The sequence below is a fragment of the Pipistrellus hanaki genome (genome assembly GCF_964339955.1).
Source record: "Pipistrellus hanaki genome assembly, chromosome: 5".
NCBI lineage: Eukaryota > Metazoa > Chordata > Mammalia > Chiroptera > Vespertilionidae > Pipistrellus > Pipistrellus hanaki.
In genome coordinates, this window is record NC_140507.1 from 8122723 (window position 1) to 8142225 (window position 19503).

The following is a 19503-nucleotide window of genomic DNA, read 5'->3' on the forward strand; positions in this document are numbered from 1 at the left end:
CCTGTCTCTTCCACTAGAAAGCAACCTCTGTTATTGAAGAGAAGCAGACATTTCAACAGGGTCTAACTCAGGGCCTGGCATACAATAGGTGCTCAATAAAGTTCTTTGTGAATTAATGTATATAATGTACCTTTTTGTAACTATGTACTCATATTGTATATCCTCCAGGGCAGGGACCATGTCTTTGTCATCTCCACATCTCTGCTACCAAATACAGCAATGGACATGTATTAAAACCACAAAATATTTGTTGAATTTATAAATATGTTTTAAATCTAACATACTTTTTTCCTGTACATCCAAAGAATATGTCATTTGGCAAAGACATTCCTTTGCCCCTAAGAACTACAATTCCTTTTATAATTTTAAATCACAGAAGCCGAGGTTTACAAGAGCTTTTCTAGCTTGTTGATTAGACTTTGCTTCCTAAGTCAAAGGGATAAGAAAATCAACCCAGAGTGAATTCACCCAGGTCTTCTCCAGGTGACCCATCTGAGTAGAACAATATTTTATCAAATCACTTCAAATATGATCAATTTTAGAGGCATTTTGTGGTGAACTCTCAGTTGACTGTAAAAACATACAAAAAAATTAGTGTTAGATTTTAGACAGTGGCAAGTGATGTAGTTTCCTATTTCATTTCTGCCATAAGAGTTGTAAAGAACAATAATAAAAACACTAGCTAATGAATCATAGAATAACCTGGGCAAATCTCCTCTCACTGAGTGAAACCAAACCCTGCATCCCCCAAAATGGCAGACATTGAATGAGTCCATTCACATAAAATTCCAGAAAAGCCACACTTGGGGTCACAGTAAGCAAAGCAGTGGTTTGCTGGGAATGGGGGTGGATCCAGGGACAAATGACAAACGGGAATGGGGACAGTTTTGAAAACGCTGATGGAACTGATTATGGTGATGGCTTCATGGAAGTGCATCTATGTCACAACCCATCAAACTGTATGCGTTCATTCGGTGTAGTTTGTTGTACATCAGTTGCACCTCAATGAAGCTGAAATGCAAGAATGTCAAAGTCGCAAATAAATGAGGCATGTGCCCTACCGGCCACAGGTTTGACACGCTTGCTGTCATGTATAAAGATGAAACAGAAAGTCTCCATTTAGAATTATTTTTGACACTTTACATAGACCCTCCAGTTAGCAGTATTTTAATGTTTGCAATTACTGGTCATGTGCCAACAGCCTGCTGCGGTATTCTCCCCTCCTCCCTGCCACCTGTTCATGCTTACCCTCTGAACTCCAGCCCAGGCACCAGTGTCTCCTCCTCTTAGAAGAATATTGAGAGCATTTCTCACAATCCACTTAGCCAACAACCCTTTAGCTGTGCTCTCAAAGAACCACTGCAAAAAATTTCCACAGCACTTCGATGACTATGAGTCGGTTCTTCTAAGGGTAAGATGACAAAAATCACCTTTTCATTCCTTACCAAATATCACGACAAATTTACTTGCCTTTTGTGTAAGAGATTATCCAACCCCTCTCCCTACACCTCTAGAAGCTGAAGGAGTCCTCCTGGTCCTTCCTGTACCTGGTTGGTAAGACAAGGCACATAGTTGAGGACGTGGCAATTGACTAGCTTTGGGTAAGTCTTTTTTCTGTGTGTCTCCTCATCTATAAAATGGGAATAACAGTACCGACCTCATAGAACCGCTATAGAAATGTAGAGGCCAATATCCACACCAAGTACTTACTATAATTTCTGGCACAAACAAGGTTTTTATTCAATGTTAGTTGCATGTATTAGATATTAGAATATTTTATATGTCACATTTTTTTTAAAAAATGCACACTGATAAAATAATCAGAATCTAAAGTAGGTGTTGAAAAAACTTTCTCCAGAAAGGACCAGATAGTGAATAGTTTTGGCTTTGTGGCCCAGGATAGCTCTGCCACAACTACTCAGTACTGCCTTTAAAGCATTAAAGCAGCCACTGACTCTATGCAAACCAATGGGGGTGCGGTATTCCAAAAAAAACCGCATTTATGGGCACAGACATTTTAATTTTATATACTTTTCACATGCCATCAAGTACTTTTCTTATTTTGCTTTTTTCCTAGTCATTTAAAAATCTAAAAATAGCCCGGCCTGCATGGCTCATGAGGTCACAGTTCAATTCCTGATCAGGGTACATGCCCAGGTTGAAGGCTCAGTGCCTAGTAGGGGGGATGCAGGAGGCAGCCAATTGATGATTCTCTCTCATTATTGATGTTTCTATCTTTTCTTCCTCTCACTTCTTCTCTCTGAAACCAATATAGACATGTTTTTTAAAATGTTTTTAAAAATGTGAAAGTGATTCTTAGCTCACAGACCATATAAAAACAGGCAGTGGGTCAGTCAACTTGGTCCATGGGCCATGGTTTCCTGACTCCTCACCTAGAGAAAGAGATAAATCCTCTGTATGGCCCTTGCTTGAGACAAATATTCCTTTCCAGACCTCCACCTGATGTGATGTGACATGCTGCTAGACAGCATGGTAAATCTTGATCAACAAAGCCATCACTGTAACCGGGAGATCCTCGGAGTATGTTGTAAATGCTATATCAAGTGCCAAGATTTTCTTTACACTGAATTTTTTAAACTTTCGATAAAAAGTCACCAACAGCTACTCAAGCGTATTTCTACGTGGTTGTTAGAAACATTATTTTCTACTTTCATTTTATTAGAGGCATCTTGAAAGGAAATTAATAGTTTGTCATCTTAACTGTGAAATTATGCAGACAAAACCTGTAATATATAAAGGATAATGCCTTTTCTTCACTTATGTTCATAGGCATTTACTAGAAATTTCTGTATTTAGATAATTTTTTAAAACTTCAAAAATTGTAAAAAAAAAAAAAATGTCATTAAACTGAAAAGATTTGCTTAACTATGTCTACATTGTTATTCTAAGATATCATTCAGTTTCTAACCAACAATGCTTTAATTCCTTGTATAATGTACCAAACCATGTATACCTACAGTTACACCTAAAAAAATGTCATTGTGAACTTAAAAACATGTATTAGTCCCTCTATTCACATGCTAAGAGCAAAATTCTTGTTCAAATTTCTATTAAAATTGATCATTTCTTACCCATTGTATTTTCCTTGATAGTCATTCATACATATGTAAATATTATAAACATCCTAATTTTGAAACCAGATTCAAACTAGATAATGTAATGAGCTACTCCACATCTGGATATCGGAACTATATTTTCTGACTTCAAAAATAAAAAATAAAAAATGAATGTTTTTACATGCTTGGTCTGTCTTTCTGTTATTACCCATTTAACAATAGTTTCACGCAACCAGGCATGTGCCAAACAGAGGGCCAATAATAAAAAATACGGACTTAATAGAATTTGCTTCCTTGGCTGCTGTGGAAGCAGAAAGTGTTGAAAAGCTGTTCTGTGTTTACTAGGGAAGCTATTGTAGAGGGTGATTGGGGTTGCATTATGAGGGGCCTGCAAACAGTGTTAGCACAAATGCCAATATACATTTTATAATTGAGTGCAATTTTAAGTATTTTCACTCAAGTGGTCTTGCAGAATCTACAACTCAAATGAGAAGTATATTGTGTTTCAACACCAGCAACAACTGTTCAACTATTTGTTGCATTGATCTCCATTGTGATTGCTTCATGCCATTCTCCTGCATGAATGGTAATGGGCAAATATAGTCCCTGGAATCCCGAGGTATGATTAGTTACCAAGCAATCAGAAAAATCACAGCAAGGCGTACTTCTGAAAGAAATTAGCAAGAGTAAATATCACTCCTCTATTTGTGTTCCATAGCGAACCGCACAATGCCTCATCGATGGTACTGTATATATTAGCTAACCACCGTGGGCTAGCTGGGAGCTCGTACATCAATGAAAAGATCTTTGTCAATTGCTGTATGCCTCATTATCTCACTAAGATTTCTTGGCAACAATTAACAGCTACCCAATTCATAGAAATTGCCTTTATTATTTTTGAAGCAGCTACTTTCTTTGGCTTTAATGACTAAGAGAATAGAGACAGATGTCTCTGTTGCTAGGGAGATTGAATTAAAAAAAAGAGAAAACCTTTTAAACGAAGTAAATAAGCAACTACCATCTTTTTTAAAAGGAGAATTCGGTTAGTTCTGAATTAACTATTTGTTTTAAGGACAAACCAGCAGTGGCATCACTTTTTTAAGGGAAATGCGCTAGAATGGCTTATTACTGTTCTTCTCTGACAGTAATAAGTCATTTAAAAAAAAAAAAAAAGGAAAATAGGCCCACCTGTGCACTTGATATCAACTGAAGCTGATTATCAGGAACTTGTACTTTCTTTGTACTGCTACCTGAATTCAAGGGCATTACCGTTTTTATGTAATCTGTTAAGTCTCTATCACTAACAAGAAAGCAGCGCCTTCCCCTGAGTTAGAAACAGAGAGGCCTGGAAGAGCACATGCCCTCTCCTCACCCAGCTCCAGTGTGACCTTGACCAGTACTCCAGGCTCTGGAAACCAGGATAGCGATCCTAGCCAAGAGCAGCTTGGCCACCAAGCCTAACCCATGAGATATTTTTCCCCTCAAACCTCTGTCTATGCTCATCCCTCTTCTTCTGTCTTTACAGTATTTCCTGATGCTCCATACAATCCACCGACTGCACCTGTGTTTTCATACATCTCGGGCACGCATATTCCATTCAAACTCTCCTGCCAGCCCACTCCTTCTATCAGTGTGCTTTGAGAGGAATGATATCGCCACACAAAAAGAAAAAATATATATCCATTTTGAAGTGAAATCATATGTAATAAAAACAATTAACAATCCACCTAAATTATTTGCAAGAGCCCCCAACCTCCTCTGGCATCTATACAGAATCATCCAAACATTCTAATTAACCATTACTGGGCATCAGCTTTCAATCTGGATATAAACCAAAAATTGAATGTTGGTTTGTTTTGTTTTGTTTTGTGTGTGTGTGTGTGTGTGTGTGTGTGTGTGTGTGTGTGTGTGTTTTGTTTTGCCTATGTTGCTCCTGTGGCCTGGGGACCTGAGCCCTATTCATTATTCATAACATTCTTCCTTTGTGAAATTGTTATGTCAAGTTCCAAATAAAAGACTAAATGTTTTCAAAATTATAACTTGAAGACTATTTGGACTTTTTATTAAAATTCTAAATAGATGGGATGCAGTTAGTCTAGAGCAGGGGTCTTCAAACTTTTTAAAGTGGGGGCCAGATCACGGTCCCTCAGAGAGCTGGAGGGCCGGACTATATGAACTACTAATTCCTACTGTAACACCTTGGCTGCGCTCACTGCCCAAAAAACCTGGCAGGCAGGATCAGACTCCCCTGGGGGCTGCATGTGGCCCGCTGGCCATAGTTTGAAGACCCCTGATCTAGAGGATAGGGTCACAGGGGACAAGACTGTGTCCAAGTCAAGCAATGCAGCACTCCAGGTGAACAAAGCAGCTCTGGAGTCCATGATTCTGGGCTCAAGTCCCATTTCAACCACGCACTCGAGGTGGGGCTTCAGTCCATTGCTTGCCTTTGCTGTGTCTCAGTTTTGTTGATGGTAAGCTGTCCATGTTAAACACCTCATCAGTTTGCTGTGGGTCTTAAAATGACATAATGTATATAAGTCTTTGGTCCAATGCCCAGCACTAAGGAAGCACTCAACATTATAGCCGTTATCATCATCTTTATTATTATGAGCTGCTTCTCAGTTTTCTGAGACTATTAACTGAAAATTAAGAGATAACTTTCAAAGGTTTTACTGGAATTAGGGACATTGTGGGCACACCACAGCAGTTCTGACCACATAAGAGACATTTGTACTACATATCAATTGTGATCTATTTCCAAATACTTGAACAATGTCACTATATCGTGAGACTGGATTAATATCAGTCACAGCTTGCTCAAGCTAACTAATGTGCTCTACTCTCAGCATTTCTTACTCAACCTCATAAGAGATGCTGCTCCTCTTACAAACACCATCCTGTTGATATTTTGTCAAAGGCCACCCTCTTGTTCTCTAAAATCTACTCTGAACCTTACCTCAGCTACTGAGAGTTTCTAATGAGCGTACAGGAGCTTTTCCAATGCCTTATGGGAGAGATTCTCAGCTTCATGTACCACACACAGAACACCCATGCTTATTGGGCACCTACTATCTGCAAGTTATTGTTCTAGTACCAGAAAAATATAACACTGAACAATATAGAGGAAGACCCGGCCTTCTTGGTCCCAATGAGTAACTTAGAAAAAATACAACCAGTTACTTCAAGAGTTACTGGTAAGAACGTGATGGCCAATAACGATGGACCCTGAGGGATGGCCCACCTCGTGACACACAGCCCAACTCTGGGAGGCACTGTTCATGCGTGACAATGGAGTGACACGTGAACTGGGAGCTAAGTGGCCCATAGGGAATAGCCATGCAAAGATCCAGGTAAAACATGTATCTATAAAAGAGACAAAAATTCTAAAGAAGGAATGAACTTGGTGACATGACAGAAAACAGTTGACTGTAGTATCTGAGCACAAATACAGATGTCTTGAGGTGAGGCGGGAAAGGTGGGCATTATGGTTCCCAGATCCAATTATCTAGTACAGTGTTTCCCAAACTTTTGACATATGTGTACCCCTCCTATAATTTTCATAACCCTGAGTACTCCTCGTACTCATGAGAACGTAGAATTAGGCACAGCTAAGCACGGTGCAGTGCATATCCCCACCAAACTCTTCCCATACCCCTGGGGGTACGCATATCACACTTTGGGAAACACTGATCTAGTACAGTCTACACAGATTTAGCAAAACATGGGTGTGTTCAGCCCATCCCTGACCAATGAAATCAGTCACTAATGCTGGCCTTCAGGCTGTGTGTGTGTGTGTGTGTGTGTGCATGCGCGCGTGCGCACATGAACGCACATGTGCATGCATGTTTCTGTGTGTGCGTATGTATGTATTTAAAGCTTCCTAGGACAGCCAATATTAAAAGCCACTGATAAAGGCCTCCATAGTCCCTGATAAGAAATTATGATTACTATGCTGTCTTCTCGTTATTGTTCCTGGTTACTTTTTAGTGCCGCATCTTCCCATTTAAAGTTTGTATTCCAGGCGTGTCTGATAATTACTAGTACACCCTTGAAAAATGCCAACTAGATAACTCTGCACACAATAGATGTGCAATATAAGGCTGTGATTGTCTTCCGTGTGCCGAAATCTGCTTAGAGTGCACCAGAGAAACAGACTCCTGCTTCCAGGCATATTCCCAATTACATTTAAAAAATAAACAAACAGGTGCGTGCAAACTCCAGCACTTAGCAGCTGGCTCACATGCTTTCCCTTCAGGGAACTGAAGACACTGGCTGGGAATTCTCCAAAATATCTGAGTGAGAAAAGGAGACAAAGGAAGGTTGTTTTGGTTTTTTGGTTAGAAGATAAACACCACCAGGACTTTCTGGACCATGAGGAAGAGAGTCAAAACTCCCAAATTCTGAACGTTCACCAAGATGTTCATCTTTGCCAGAATCCCTATCGCTTCTCTAAAGAGGAAATCATTGTTTCCCCAATTTGAAAAGTCAGAAATCAGTGGTACAGAGGAAAGAACTAGCTGATGAAGGTCACATGAAAAGCAAGAGGGAAATAGAGCATAAGCAAAGAATTGTGGTGCTTAAAAATGACTGTTGGCACATGCAGAATTCCAAAGAGTCATTCAAGGATTGTTTGAGGGAAGTCTCACTGTGAAATCTGTCCCCACAATGGCGGCCAGGGTTGGTTTCCATGCATCTCTGCTTCCTACAGTTTAGGAGAAGGCCCTTCCCAATTAGAAGAGAATCAGTTTCAGTTGTGGCTGACAGGAATTGCCAGAACTCTTCTGGGGAATACAAGGGTGGGGAAATATAGGCCTACAATTTTTTGTATGGAAAAATATGTGCAGGTAATGGTTATTACAATAGTTTTATTAACTCTGTGTTTCTCATACTCACAATTCTAAACCTACTTTTTTCGACCCTTGTATTATATATGGGAACTTTCTAAAGTGATACTCAATGAATGTCTTGATGAGACATTCTGAGAAATAAAAAAATATTTTACATATGTTTTTATTTTATGAGGTTCTTTGTCACAACATCACCTACAACATTTTAAATGTAAGTTCCCTTGTCAATAATTTGCCTGGTTCAAAAATGATAGAAGTATTTATTATCAGGTTTATATTTATCAATTCCAGATCATGAACTTCAAATTGCTCTTCTGTGTCCTTAAAGGTGACCTTAAGTGATACAGAAAGTCCCTTGACCTTGGAATGACTCTAAGAGACAATTACAGGCAAGACACTGCAGCACTCAACAAGAGCTCAACATTAATTTGAATGTGCTCCGAAGACGGGGCAGTTGTCACCATGGTGATTTTATTCTTTCCTCCACTGAGCTCAAAATGAAAGGGGAGGAGTTTTCAAAGCAAAGATGTTGAAATAGGTGAATTAAAAAAAAAATCTCGATAAAATTAGTAGCCATTATTAGAAATGTAATGCTTAGTTTGAAGTTTAGAGCCTGTATTAGGGATCATATACTCAATCAAGTTAATGATTATTAGCTATGCTGAGAGAGCACCCCTCTTGTTAAAATCTACATATAATATCTGCTTGGGTTCCCATCCTGACACAATAGATCAAGCAAACTTAGGTAGATCTCTTTTTATAGCAAACACAATGGAATGCTGAAGTATACTGTGAAATAATTGCTATTTCAATGCTGGGTTCCAGCTTAGTCAGGAAGTAAAATCTGAGAAAAAAATTCAGAGAAGGCTGGTTGATTGACCAAAGTTTCAGAGCGTACAGAGGTAGGAGTCTGGTGTGCCTTGTTGAGTGCTGCGGGAATTAAATGAAATGATGGGTGTTGAGTCCTTAGCAGATCTGGACTATGGCAAAATGCAGTCTTCATATGTTGGCTATTATTAAGTCCCAGAATGTATTATTATTACTGATGTTGTTGTGATTCAATTTAAAGATTGGGTCTAAAATATATATTTTTTTTTCTGAAAGTCTGTATCTGTTTTGCATACATAAAGAACTAGTAAAACTGATGCTGAAACCGGTTTGGCTCAGTGGATAGAGCATTGGCCTGCGGACTGAAAGGTCCCAGGTTCGATTGCAGTCAAGGGCATGTACTTTGGTTGGGGCATATCCCCAGAAGGGGGTGTGCAAGAGGCAGCTGATCTGATGATTTTCTCTCATTCATGTTTCTAACTCTCTGTCCCTCTCTCTTCCTCTCTGTAAAAAATCAATAAAATATATATTTTTTAAAATGAACTAAAACTGTTCTACCAAGCAATTCCACATCACAGAGCTTATGGGGAGAGGCAAAATCCTGAATATCATATAGACACACCTTCAAAATATTATTCAGCAGAGGGAGAAGGGTTTTGTTTGACAAAGTTGTCTGAACTTGAAACCACTGTTTGGTGAATTTGGAAAAGTATGATGTGGCATCTCTTAGCAAAAAGTAATTTTTTAAAAATAATTACCTTTGTTTTTAAGTTAATCCTCAAATGAGGGTATTTCTTCATTGATTTTTAGAGAAAGTAAAAGGAAGGGGGAGGGAGGGAAAGGGAAGAGAGAAAACGAGAGAGATGTGAGGAAGACACATGGGCTGTTTGCCCTCCCCTTACCCCCTCCCCCCTTGCATGGCCAGGACCAGGGCCAGGGATAGAACCTGCAACCAAGGCACGTGTCCTTGACCAGGAATGCAACCCATAACCCTTCAATGCAGGGGCCAATGTTTTGACCACTGTGCAACACCAGCCAGGGCTCAGTACCATTTCCTATGCCTGAACTAGGAAGCACACCAACAGCACAATTTCCTATAAATGTCTGATTTCATCTCTCCTGATTTAAACTAATGAGATTTACATAAAGATGAAGCTCTATAGGGCTAGACTAGAACCTTTAGTTAACTCTTCTGAAACTATTTCCCTTGACAACCTCAGATTGGAACACACATTCACACGTATGCACACAGTGCAGTACAGAATTGTCTCCTGCATCATCCTGCTTCCTGTCCTGTTAAGACCACGATGTCACTATGCCACAGCTAAGTCTCTCTGCTCCCCAAAGCCTCCACTGACATGCCTTTCCAGCCCACTGCTGACAATCATGAAGACTCCTGACGATTAAAAATGACTTATTCCTCTAAGAAAACTCGGTGGTCAGTAGCATTTCCTCTCATGAAGCCCCTCAGAGTTATCCAAGAGTGACATCAACGTTCACTTTGGGCCTTTTGAATCGATTTAATATCTCAGTTTATACCACAGATATGTCATCCAACGTGGGTGGGTCTCTAAAACACTTTTATAGTGACAGTGCTGACCTCATTAAAGGTCCTACATCTATTGCATTTTGAATTCATTCACTCTACACCAGTTCCATCAACATTTTTAGACAGAATCACACACATACAAAATAAATGCAGTAAAGGACCCTCAGTGGGTAGAATCAACTCCCTCATTTGGCAAATATTTATTGAACAGCTATTATGTCCCAAGCAGTTGGCTGGCCCCAGGAGAGTTAGCCAAAGGAAGGCAGACACAGTGCTGTCCAGGAGCTTAGATTCATGTGGAGGAAAGCATGTGTCAAACAGAGCTCTGCTGACAAGGCTGGTGCCAGATGGAAGTAGAAATATCTGGGGAACACTTTTTAAAGGACGTGGTTGTCTAACTATTGTCCTGTACACCTGAAACTAATACAAAATATTATTAAATTAGACTTTAACTGAAAAATAAAATTAAAATATAAAATAAGTTTTAAAAGCTTCCATTCTTTAATTTAAATATCAAAAGAGAAGCACCCACTGGCAGCCCTCACCCGAGTGCTCTGGTTTAGAGAAGAGGTTCTCTGAGGAGAAAGGAGAAGTAGTTCTGCAAACCAGGGATGCCTGGTGCACCCATGTTTTCTCCATTCCGTGGTGAAATGAGGGCAATGAGAGCTTTGCCAACCTGCTATTCCGCTAGTTCTCTTTGTAAATGCTCTGTCCTGCATTTACAAAAACACAGTGGCTCTTCCCTGGTGTTTGCTCACTCCATGTTTGTTTTTTGCCAGAGTCCCGTAGCACACCACTTCCCAATCATACATATCATAGGATATTTTTCCATTGATTTTTAGACAGAGTGGAAGAGAGGAGGGAAGACGGAGAGAAATATTGATGTGAGAGAATATCAATGTTGGTTGCCTCCTGCTTGCACCTTGATCAGGGCCTGGGCCTGGGAGGAGCCTTCACCTGAAGTATGTGTCCTTGACCAAAATGGAACCCAGGATCCTTCCGTCCACAGGTGGACACTCTGTCCACTGAGCCAAACCAGTTAAGGCCCAATAGTATTTCCAACACTGCCTTCCAGTGGCCACTGTCTCATACCATCAGCCTTATTTCTTAATATTTTTACTTATTTTGACAAATGTATATTTCTTAAACATACCATTTTAGAAGTTAATTATAAAAGACCCATATTTTCAAAGTATCATTTGCTGTGACTAGAAAGTAGTTATTAAATCTCATTTTTAAGACGTTTTCTAATTTTAAACTAGACAGTAGTGGCCAGTGAAAGCTCTGAGTCCAAGCATGCTGTCTTTTCTCTGTGAACAGAGAGAAATGATCAAGGTTGAGAATTGCTAGAGTCACAGGAAATCAAATGGAGACACTCTTCCTGAAGTGACGCGTGCATCAAAGAGACCTGAAAGGAAGATAATTTCCTCCCTGCTCTGTTTCCCTGATTCCCTGTTCTATTACTCGCTGAAGGTCCTCCCCACTCTGCTGATATTCATTTTGCTTTTTGGGGGGATAACAATGCTATAGTTATAACAATAAGAGGAATGGTGCTGTTATTACTGCTGATGATAACAGTAACACTCATCATTAAAACAAAGCCAATAATAGAGTTTTCCTATATGCCCAGCCCTGTTTTCAGCACACTTCCTAACAAGCCTAGGAACAAAGCACTTTGATAGGTGGAGACTTGTAGCCCTAAAAGGTTGAATAATGTGTTCAAGCTCAAAGAGCTATCAAGTTTAAAAGCAGTCACTAATCACACCTCGGCTCTAAGTCACACAGACCTTGTTCCAGCTTTGTCATTTACTTTGTAATGCTGGGCAAGCCACTCTCACACCAATTTGCAGGAGAAACCGAACATTGGAGAGGTGACAATTAAATAACATTACACACCTGGCATAAGGACTCGGTAAGAAGGAGAAGGAAGAGGAGGAGGCAGCAGTGGAAGAAGAGGAGGAGGAGGCAGAGGAAGTTGGGGAGAAAGAGATGGAGGAGAAGGGAGAAATGGAATCTGAATCCCTCTGCCATCGTTCATTAGCTATTTAACCTTGGGAAGGCTGTTTCAAGTCTCACTTTCTTCATCTATAAAATGAGATGATATCAATTCGTGGATAACACTGTGGCAAATGTTTTGAAGTGGCAGCAGTGAAATGATAGCACAGTAGTTGGTATGTAATAGGCCCTCAATAGGCAGTCGTGTTATTATGCTGCAGTGTGCTTATCAAATCCCCAGCCATTATTCACGGCCATTCTGTGCCACCCGCTCTCTGATGCTTTCCCTCATGCGTTCTGCCCACAATGATAACTGCGATGATAACTCTTTCCTCTGAATTTCATATCACTTAGTTCATATTTTTAAAGATCCGACTTGTTCTTCGAACATAATTGAACCTTTTAGAAAGCAGGAAAAGATAAACTTCTTTCTACCACATAGGATTTAACATGCTACAGCCTCCCACAGGGCCCACAAAGAACATGCCGTGAATTGATCTTTTAAATTAATAATTATACAAAACGAGAAAGGTTATGGCGGCTGTTCGTAAGAAGGTGAATTCGATCTAAGGGATAGGGAGGAGAATAGAGCATCTTTTGTTTTCTGAGACTATTTTTTCCCTCCTCATGTAGTTTCTCCACAGTACTTTACAGGAATAGCACCACCTTCTGCAGAGGACATTAAATGCTCATAAAAATAAGACATTCACATCTTTGCTAAAGAGATGGCTCCATTTGGCCAAAAGAATGTCACCTTTTAATACCTGAGTACTTATCTCCTCCTTTACTTATTTCTAATTTTAAAGGTTATATAAAATTGTGGTAAGGTTAGAAAAATGCACACAAAAATAAATAAGAAAATACAAATTTCCATAAACACTATCAGCATATCCTGGTATTTCCTCCTTTTTCTTAGTTTCATTTATCACATTTTAAATACAACTAAATATACTAGGATCAGGCTGCATATACATCCTTAAAAACAGTATCTTGTTTTAAGACAGTGGTCAGCAAACTCATTAGCCAACAGAGCCAAATATCACAGGACAATGATTGAAATTTCTTTGGAGAGCCAAATTTTTTAAACTTAAACTTCTTCTAACACCATTTCTTCAAAATAGACTTGCCCAGGCCATGGTATTTTGTGGAAGAGCCACACTCAAGGGGCCAAAAAGCCACATGTGGTTTGTGAGCCATAGTTTGCCAACCACAGCTTTAAGAAGATACATAGTACTTCTTCACATGTGGATGTCATTATTTAATCAAACTCTTGCTGGTAGACACTTTGTTGTTTTCAAACTGTCCTTATTTTAAGTGGTTCATAAGGTAACATACCTTCCAGATACATTTTTCTGTTCAATTATGATTCTTAGCATAAAACAATATGTGTGTAATATTAGGTTCAAAAGTGACAAGCTTTGTAAGCTCCTAAGCACTATTCACTCCATAGACAGTGATTGGCGACCCTTCACACCATGCATTTACCATCAAGTTGGGGGACAATATTTAAAAAGAAAACAAATCTTTGACAATTTGCCTAGAAAGCCAATGCTGGTAACTTATACTTTATGGCCTTTTAAAAACATGTTGCTTAAACCTCAACTTAGAATACCAGCACTCTAGCCACTCTACCATCTGCTCAACTTATAAAAATGACTGCCCGATGAAAGCCTGCATTGTTGGAAAAGAACCATTGTGAGGGAGGCTGTTAGATTCACGTAGCTGCCAGGCTGTGGCAGCTTACCTAAGCAAACCCAGTTCTAAGCCTATAAAAATGCCCAATTCTAAGCCTATACCAACTCCAGGCACCAAGGACAAGGGGCCGCACACAGCCGAGGGGGCTGGAAGCTTAGCTCCTCAATCACGTCCTGAGTTTGCCTTTTCTCCTAACAACCCCTCCCCGAGCTCCTTGGTGGAGCACCCCTGACCCCTTTCAGATTTGTGCTCAAATGAAGTCTTGAAATGTTGAGTCTGCCCCCGTTAATCATTGAACAGTTCTGATGTCAGAAGAGGAAACAGAAGCGAATCCCAACAACCCTCAGGAGCACCGAGCAACGGGACACAGGTACCTGCTGAGCCCCTGAGCTCACTGTGTTCTCCCCCGGAGGTCACAGGGAAGGTCCTTGCAGGTCCTGGTGCCTGGCTCAGCGCCTGTTCATCCTGAACCAGCCTTCAGGCTTCAACCGGCACTTCTCCCTCCCACTGACTCCGAAGGGCTTGTAGTTCACCTGGGCCCCACTTCTATCTGGACAGGCCCAGAGCTCAACTAGGTCCTACTTAGAAACTGGGCCTGGACCAGGTTTCAGGTGGGTCCAATTCATTAACCAGAGTGGGTCCAGGATTAGATTGGTTGGTTGTGGGTGAGGCCTCAGGTCAGTGGTTGGCAAACTGCGGCTCTCTGGCTCACATGCAGCTCTTTGGCTCCTTGAGTGTGACTCTTCCCCAAAATACCACAGCCTGGGCGAGTCTATGTTGAAGAAGTGGCGTTAGAAGAAGTTTGAGTTTAAAAAATTTAGCTCTCAAAGGATATTTCAATCATTGTCCTGTTGATATTTGGCTCTGTGGACTAATGAGTCGGCCGACCACTGCCTCAGGTGAATACAATTTTGTTTTAAGGATGATCAAGCATACGCACCTTACCAAAGATAATCTTCGTTTTTAAATCCTCACCTAAGGATTCATTTCTTTTTAACATTGAATTTTATTTTATTTTTTAAATCCTCATCTGAGGATATCTTTCCATTGATTTTTAGAGAGAGTGAAAGAGACAGGGAAAGACAGAGACAAATACTGATGTGAGAGAAATACATCAATTCGTTACCTCCTCCATGCACCCAGACCAAGGTCCAGGCCATGGAGAAGCCTGCAACAGAGGTACGTGCCCTTGTCTGAAATGGAACCCTGGACCCTTTGGCCTGCAAGGCAATGCTCTACCCACTGAGCAAAACCAGCTAGGGTTCATTGAATTTTAGAGAGAGAGAAAAAGGGAGAGAAAGAAAGATCAATGTGAGAGAGAAACATTAATCAGTTACCTCCCACACACTCTTAGGGATGAAACTTTCAACCTAAGTACATGTCCTGACTAGGAATCAAACCCACAACCTGGGTATGTGCTCTGACCAGGAAGGAATAGAACCCTCAACCTTTTGATATATAAGGTGAAACTCCAACCAACTGAATCATGAGGCCAGGGCACCAAAGGTAATCTTGTTACAGCAGGCAGAGTAGAGAAGTTTAAACCACCTTAGGTTTGCTGAGTGGTCGGCAAACTCACTAGCCAACAGAGCAAAAGATCAACAGTACAATGATTTAAATTTCTTTTGAGAGCCAAAAATTTTAAACTTAAAATTCTTCTAAAGCCAGTTCTTCAGAACAGACTTGCTCAGTCCATGGTATTTTGTGGAAGAGCCACACCCAAGGGGCCAAAGAGCTGCATGTGGCTCTCCAGCTGCAGTTTTCAGACCACAGATTAGCCTATCCATTCACCATGCGCCTTCAGCCAGGATCTCACTATACAAGGTACATGGGAAATTGTGTTCCTCCTCTGGTTTCTGGTAAGCAGGATGAAACCCATTGGGACACCCTATCTACTTCAGAGCCTGCAGAGGGGGTCCTGGGAAAACTGGCAGAAGCTGGCAAAGGGTGAGAATTCTTACTAAAGTCAGTGCTTCCAGAGACAGAGGTGAAATTTCAAGTTGTCCTTTCTTTTCCAAATTCAGATTGGTAGGCAGAAAACACTGAGTTTCAACCCTTTCTCTCTCAGGGATGGCTATTTACCCAATGCTTATCTCATTTTTTTTTATCCTGATAAGGTGGTTTGATAACCATCAGGTTGGGGGTCCCCAAAATATAACCAGTCAGAAACGTGGGGAGTCCTACTGAGAGTGGCTAGCTCTCAGGGGAACTGTCTGAGTCTTTTTGTCTTTGGGAGTGGCCCTGAGTCTTGGAAAGGTAGTATTTTTTGCACCCTGGTGTCCATGGGGTTGTTCAATACTGCCAGTAGTATTTCCTGTTTGTCCTGGCTGAAACCTGAAAAAAGGATTCGAAAGGTTGCTTCTTTCTCTCTCTCTCTCTCTCTCTCTCTCTCTCTCTCTCTCTCTCTCTCTCTCTCTCTCTCTCTCTCTCTCTTCCTTTCAGTTTGTTGCTGTTTAAGTAACTCTATGGTACAAATTCGCCAAATTAGAAGCTGATATTCAGAAACTGATAGAATCTGTTTTGTAGGCCTTTTCCTCAGAGCTAAAATGATACAATGAGCCAAGGGGCAAAGAAGCAGAATATGAAGGCACTGTGGAAGGATTTACTAAACATTCCTAAGAAACGCAGCTCTAAATCTGGACTATAGGAATCTGGGGGCTTCCATCTTAGCTGAAGATCTCCTCAACATACAGAAGCAAACTGAGGAGAATGTAGCTGGATGGCTGGGCCAGCTCCTGAGTATTGTTCAGATTCAGGTCACAATCGGATTCCCTGAGAAATTAAGCTCACCTGTACTTGTCTTACAACTCTTTGCCTGAGAATGGAATCTAGGGCTATAGAAGCAATGCATAGCTACCTGGCTTTTGTACTGACCCCCAAACCCTTTTATTCACCTCAAAAGCCTTGCAGATATTGTAAAGAATCTGGATTTAGGAAACAAGATCCCTTCTTGAAAAAACTTACATTCTTTCTCTGTGCTTTTGAGATTTAAATGTTCTAACTGGTCTTCTCTAGGAATCCAGAGCAGTTGCCTGAAACGCAAATTTTAGGGGGATAATTCTTATCAGGAAAAAAAAAGGGTGGGGGGAGCTATTTGGAAACCCCATGAATGAAAAACTTTAAAAGCCTTTTTCACAAATATTAGTAAAAAAATTTAGCCATCTGAGCAGATAAGTTTATTTATTTATTTATTGTTAATCCTCACTCGAGGATATTTTTTTCATTGATTTTTAGAAAGAGTGGAAGCGGGGGTAGGGGCCAGACACAAGGAGAGAAACAATAATGTGAGAGAGTCACACTGATTGGTTGCCTTCCGCATGCTCCTCTACCAGGGCTGGGGATTGAGCCTGCAACACTGAGCAGGTAACTAGAAATTTTATCTGGCAGAGACACAATTTGATCCAACTGTTCTCTTATAAACAAGTGAGTTTATCAGATTATAATTCATCAGATCACATTCTTCATAATAAAACATACATTCTTCTCTAGTATAATCAATCCCACATTTTTGCTTGTCTAATAAAGTCCAACCGGTGGGTTCGTATATGGACTAACAGATTGGACTAAAACATATGGTTCTTGTCCCTCCTTAGCTGTGCAAACTTGAGTGACACATTTAATTGCTTGCACTCATGGTTTACAGAATTTAAAAAAAAAATTTTGTTTTATGGTTAAATGACTGATTTATATTTAAGAGAAAAAATAATTTAAATGTGGTACATGGTATGTATTAACAACTTTCCTTTCTACTTTTCAGTCCTTTCATAATTGTTCTATTAAAACACCACATGCATCCTATATTAATTCTGGCTCCATAAGCTCTATTTCATTCTTTAGATTCCCAAGAAAACTGTTTTGTGAAATATGTAATATCGCATGGCTTTATGTGTGAGGATGTGAAATATTTAAAGAAAACCTGTAGCGAATCTCACAATGTTAAGAGGCAACTCAGGCATGTAGTGTAAGGGGGAAAAGAATCTCAAAATGCACTCATCTTAAAGGTTAGCTGTTGAGTAGGAAAGGGTGTTTCTATGCCTGCACAAAAGGAAAAGGGGGAAGGAGCTCAGTGTAATACTTCCAACACAGTGCTAATAATTCCAGGTCTTACACAGAAGTGAATTTTCAACCAGAGGGGAAAAAATGTGTTCATCTTATTTTTTACAGAGACTCGGTCACGTATATATTCAGCACATATTAATGGCTATGAACTCTTTAAATGGGAAGGGAAGTGGAAAATAGCAACTTGTTTTCTACCGATAGGGAATTAAATCCACACGTCACCCCCTGAGGATGTGTTGCTGAAAACACAGACTTCGTATCAGTCTGTTGGCATTCCCAAAATGTCTACCTAAAATAGGGTTTCATGTTAATATCAGAAATCGCAAAGCCTTAGCTCTGGCTTAGCCCTTATCAAAGGCGATCTTTACAAGTAGCAGGTGTTTTTCCTGAGATTTTTAAGTTTCTTTCTCTTTTGTCTTCATTGTTTAAATAATGAAAAATAACCAAAAAGCCAGTGAAAGACAGAATCCCATCATGCATTTTATCCTGGCCTGGTTGAAAGCAGAAAAGAATGTCCTAGAACAATGAGAACCCAGCATGGCGTCAGAATAATGTTATATGCTACTTCCAATTCAGCAAAAGAAGACTTGTGGGCAAGTTGAAGGCAGGTCCCCGGCTGGAAAAGCTGTGGGCCTCGGGACACTGCCTCTTATGGGCAAAGAGAACAGAATTGAAAACTTCAGGTTTAAGCCTAAGCAGACGGGAAAAGCCAGGGAAGGGCTGGGAGAAAACGAAAAACCTGGGCAAACACCGGCTTATGTGTATAAAGCCTCGTATTGCTGGGCAGAGCCAGTGTCACATATTCTATTAAAGTTGACAGACGACACTCAGATGAACAGCAGAGGGCAGAAGGCTCGCAGAGTCCTTTCAACACGGGTAGGTATTCCCTGAAAATAGGTTCAAAAGCGTGTAAAATAGAATGCCACACAGGTAGCAAAAAGGACCTCTAACCAAGGATGGCTTTGTGCCAGCTAGGCCCCGCCCAAGGAAATGGCTTGTTATTTAGCCAAAATGGAAAACATATTTTGCTGCAATAGTAAATTAGCAAAGTGTGGGGCCTAACTGAAGGACCACAAAAAATAATGAGAGCATCATGCTGAGAAGCCCTAATAAATTTCAGGCCAGCATGTTAGGCAGATCACTGACATTTGCATTTATGACCAAGCAATTCCCCCACGACCACATAGCCTCTTCTCTCTCTTCCCACACTGACGTGCTATTCTCATTATTCTCTGCCTGTTTCCCTGACCCCCACGCACCAAAGACCTCCCATACCAGAAAACTGAATGGGAAGATTTGATTAGATATGAAGATTAGGGTGATGAGCAAGAGGGAGGGAAGCCAGTGGAAAGTGTTGAGTTATAAGGTCAGGAAACACACCCTCGAACCCAGAACACAGCCCACCTCCTCCAGGGCAGGCTTCCTTCTCCCAGGTCCTTCCCCGGCAAACTCA

The 19503-nt window shown here is 40.5% G+C and overlaps 1 protein-coding gene across 2 annotated transcripts in view; it reads right to left on the reverse strand.

Moving 5' to 3' along the window:
• TENM2 (teneurin transmembrane protein 2) overlaps window positions 1-17052 on the reverse strand; it is a gene marked incomplete at its 5' end in the record, with an annotated part of 1050472 nt that extends 1033420 nt beyond the window's left edge. For both annotated transcript variants that reach the window (XM_084884006.1, XM_084884004.1), the window contains one exon: window positions 16956-17052. In XM_084884006.1, the coding sequence (XP_084740132.1) occupies window positions 16956-16957 (2 nt within the window). The remainder of the gene's footprint in view (window positions 1-16955) is intronic.
• Window positions 17053-19503: the final 2451 nt, after the last annotated feature.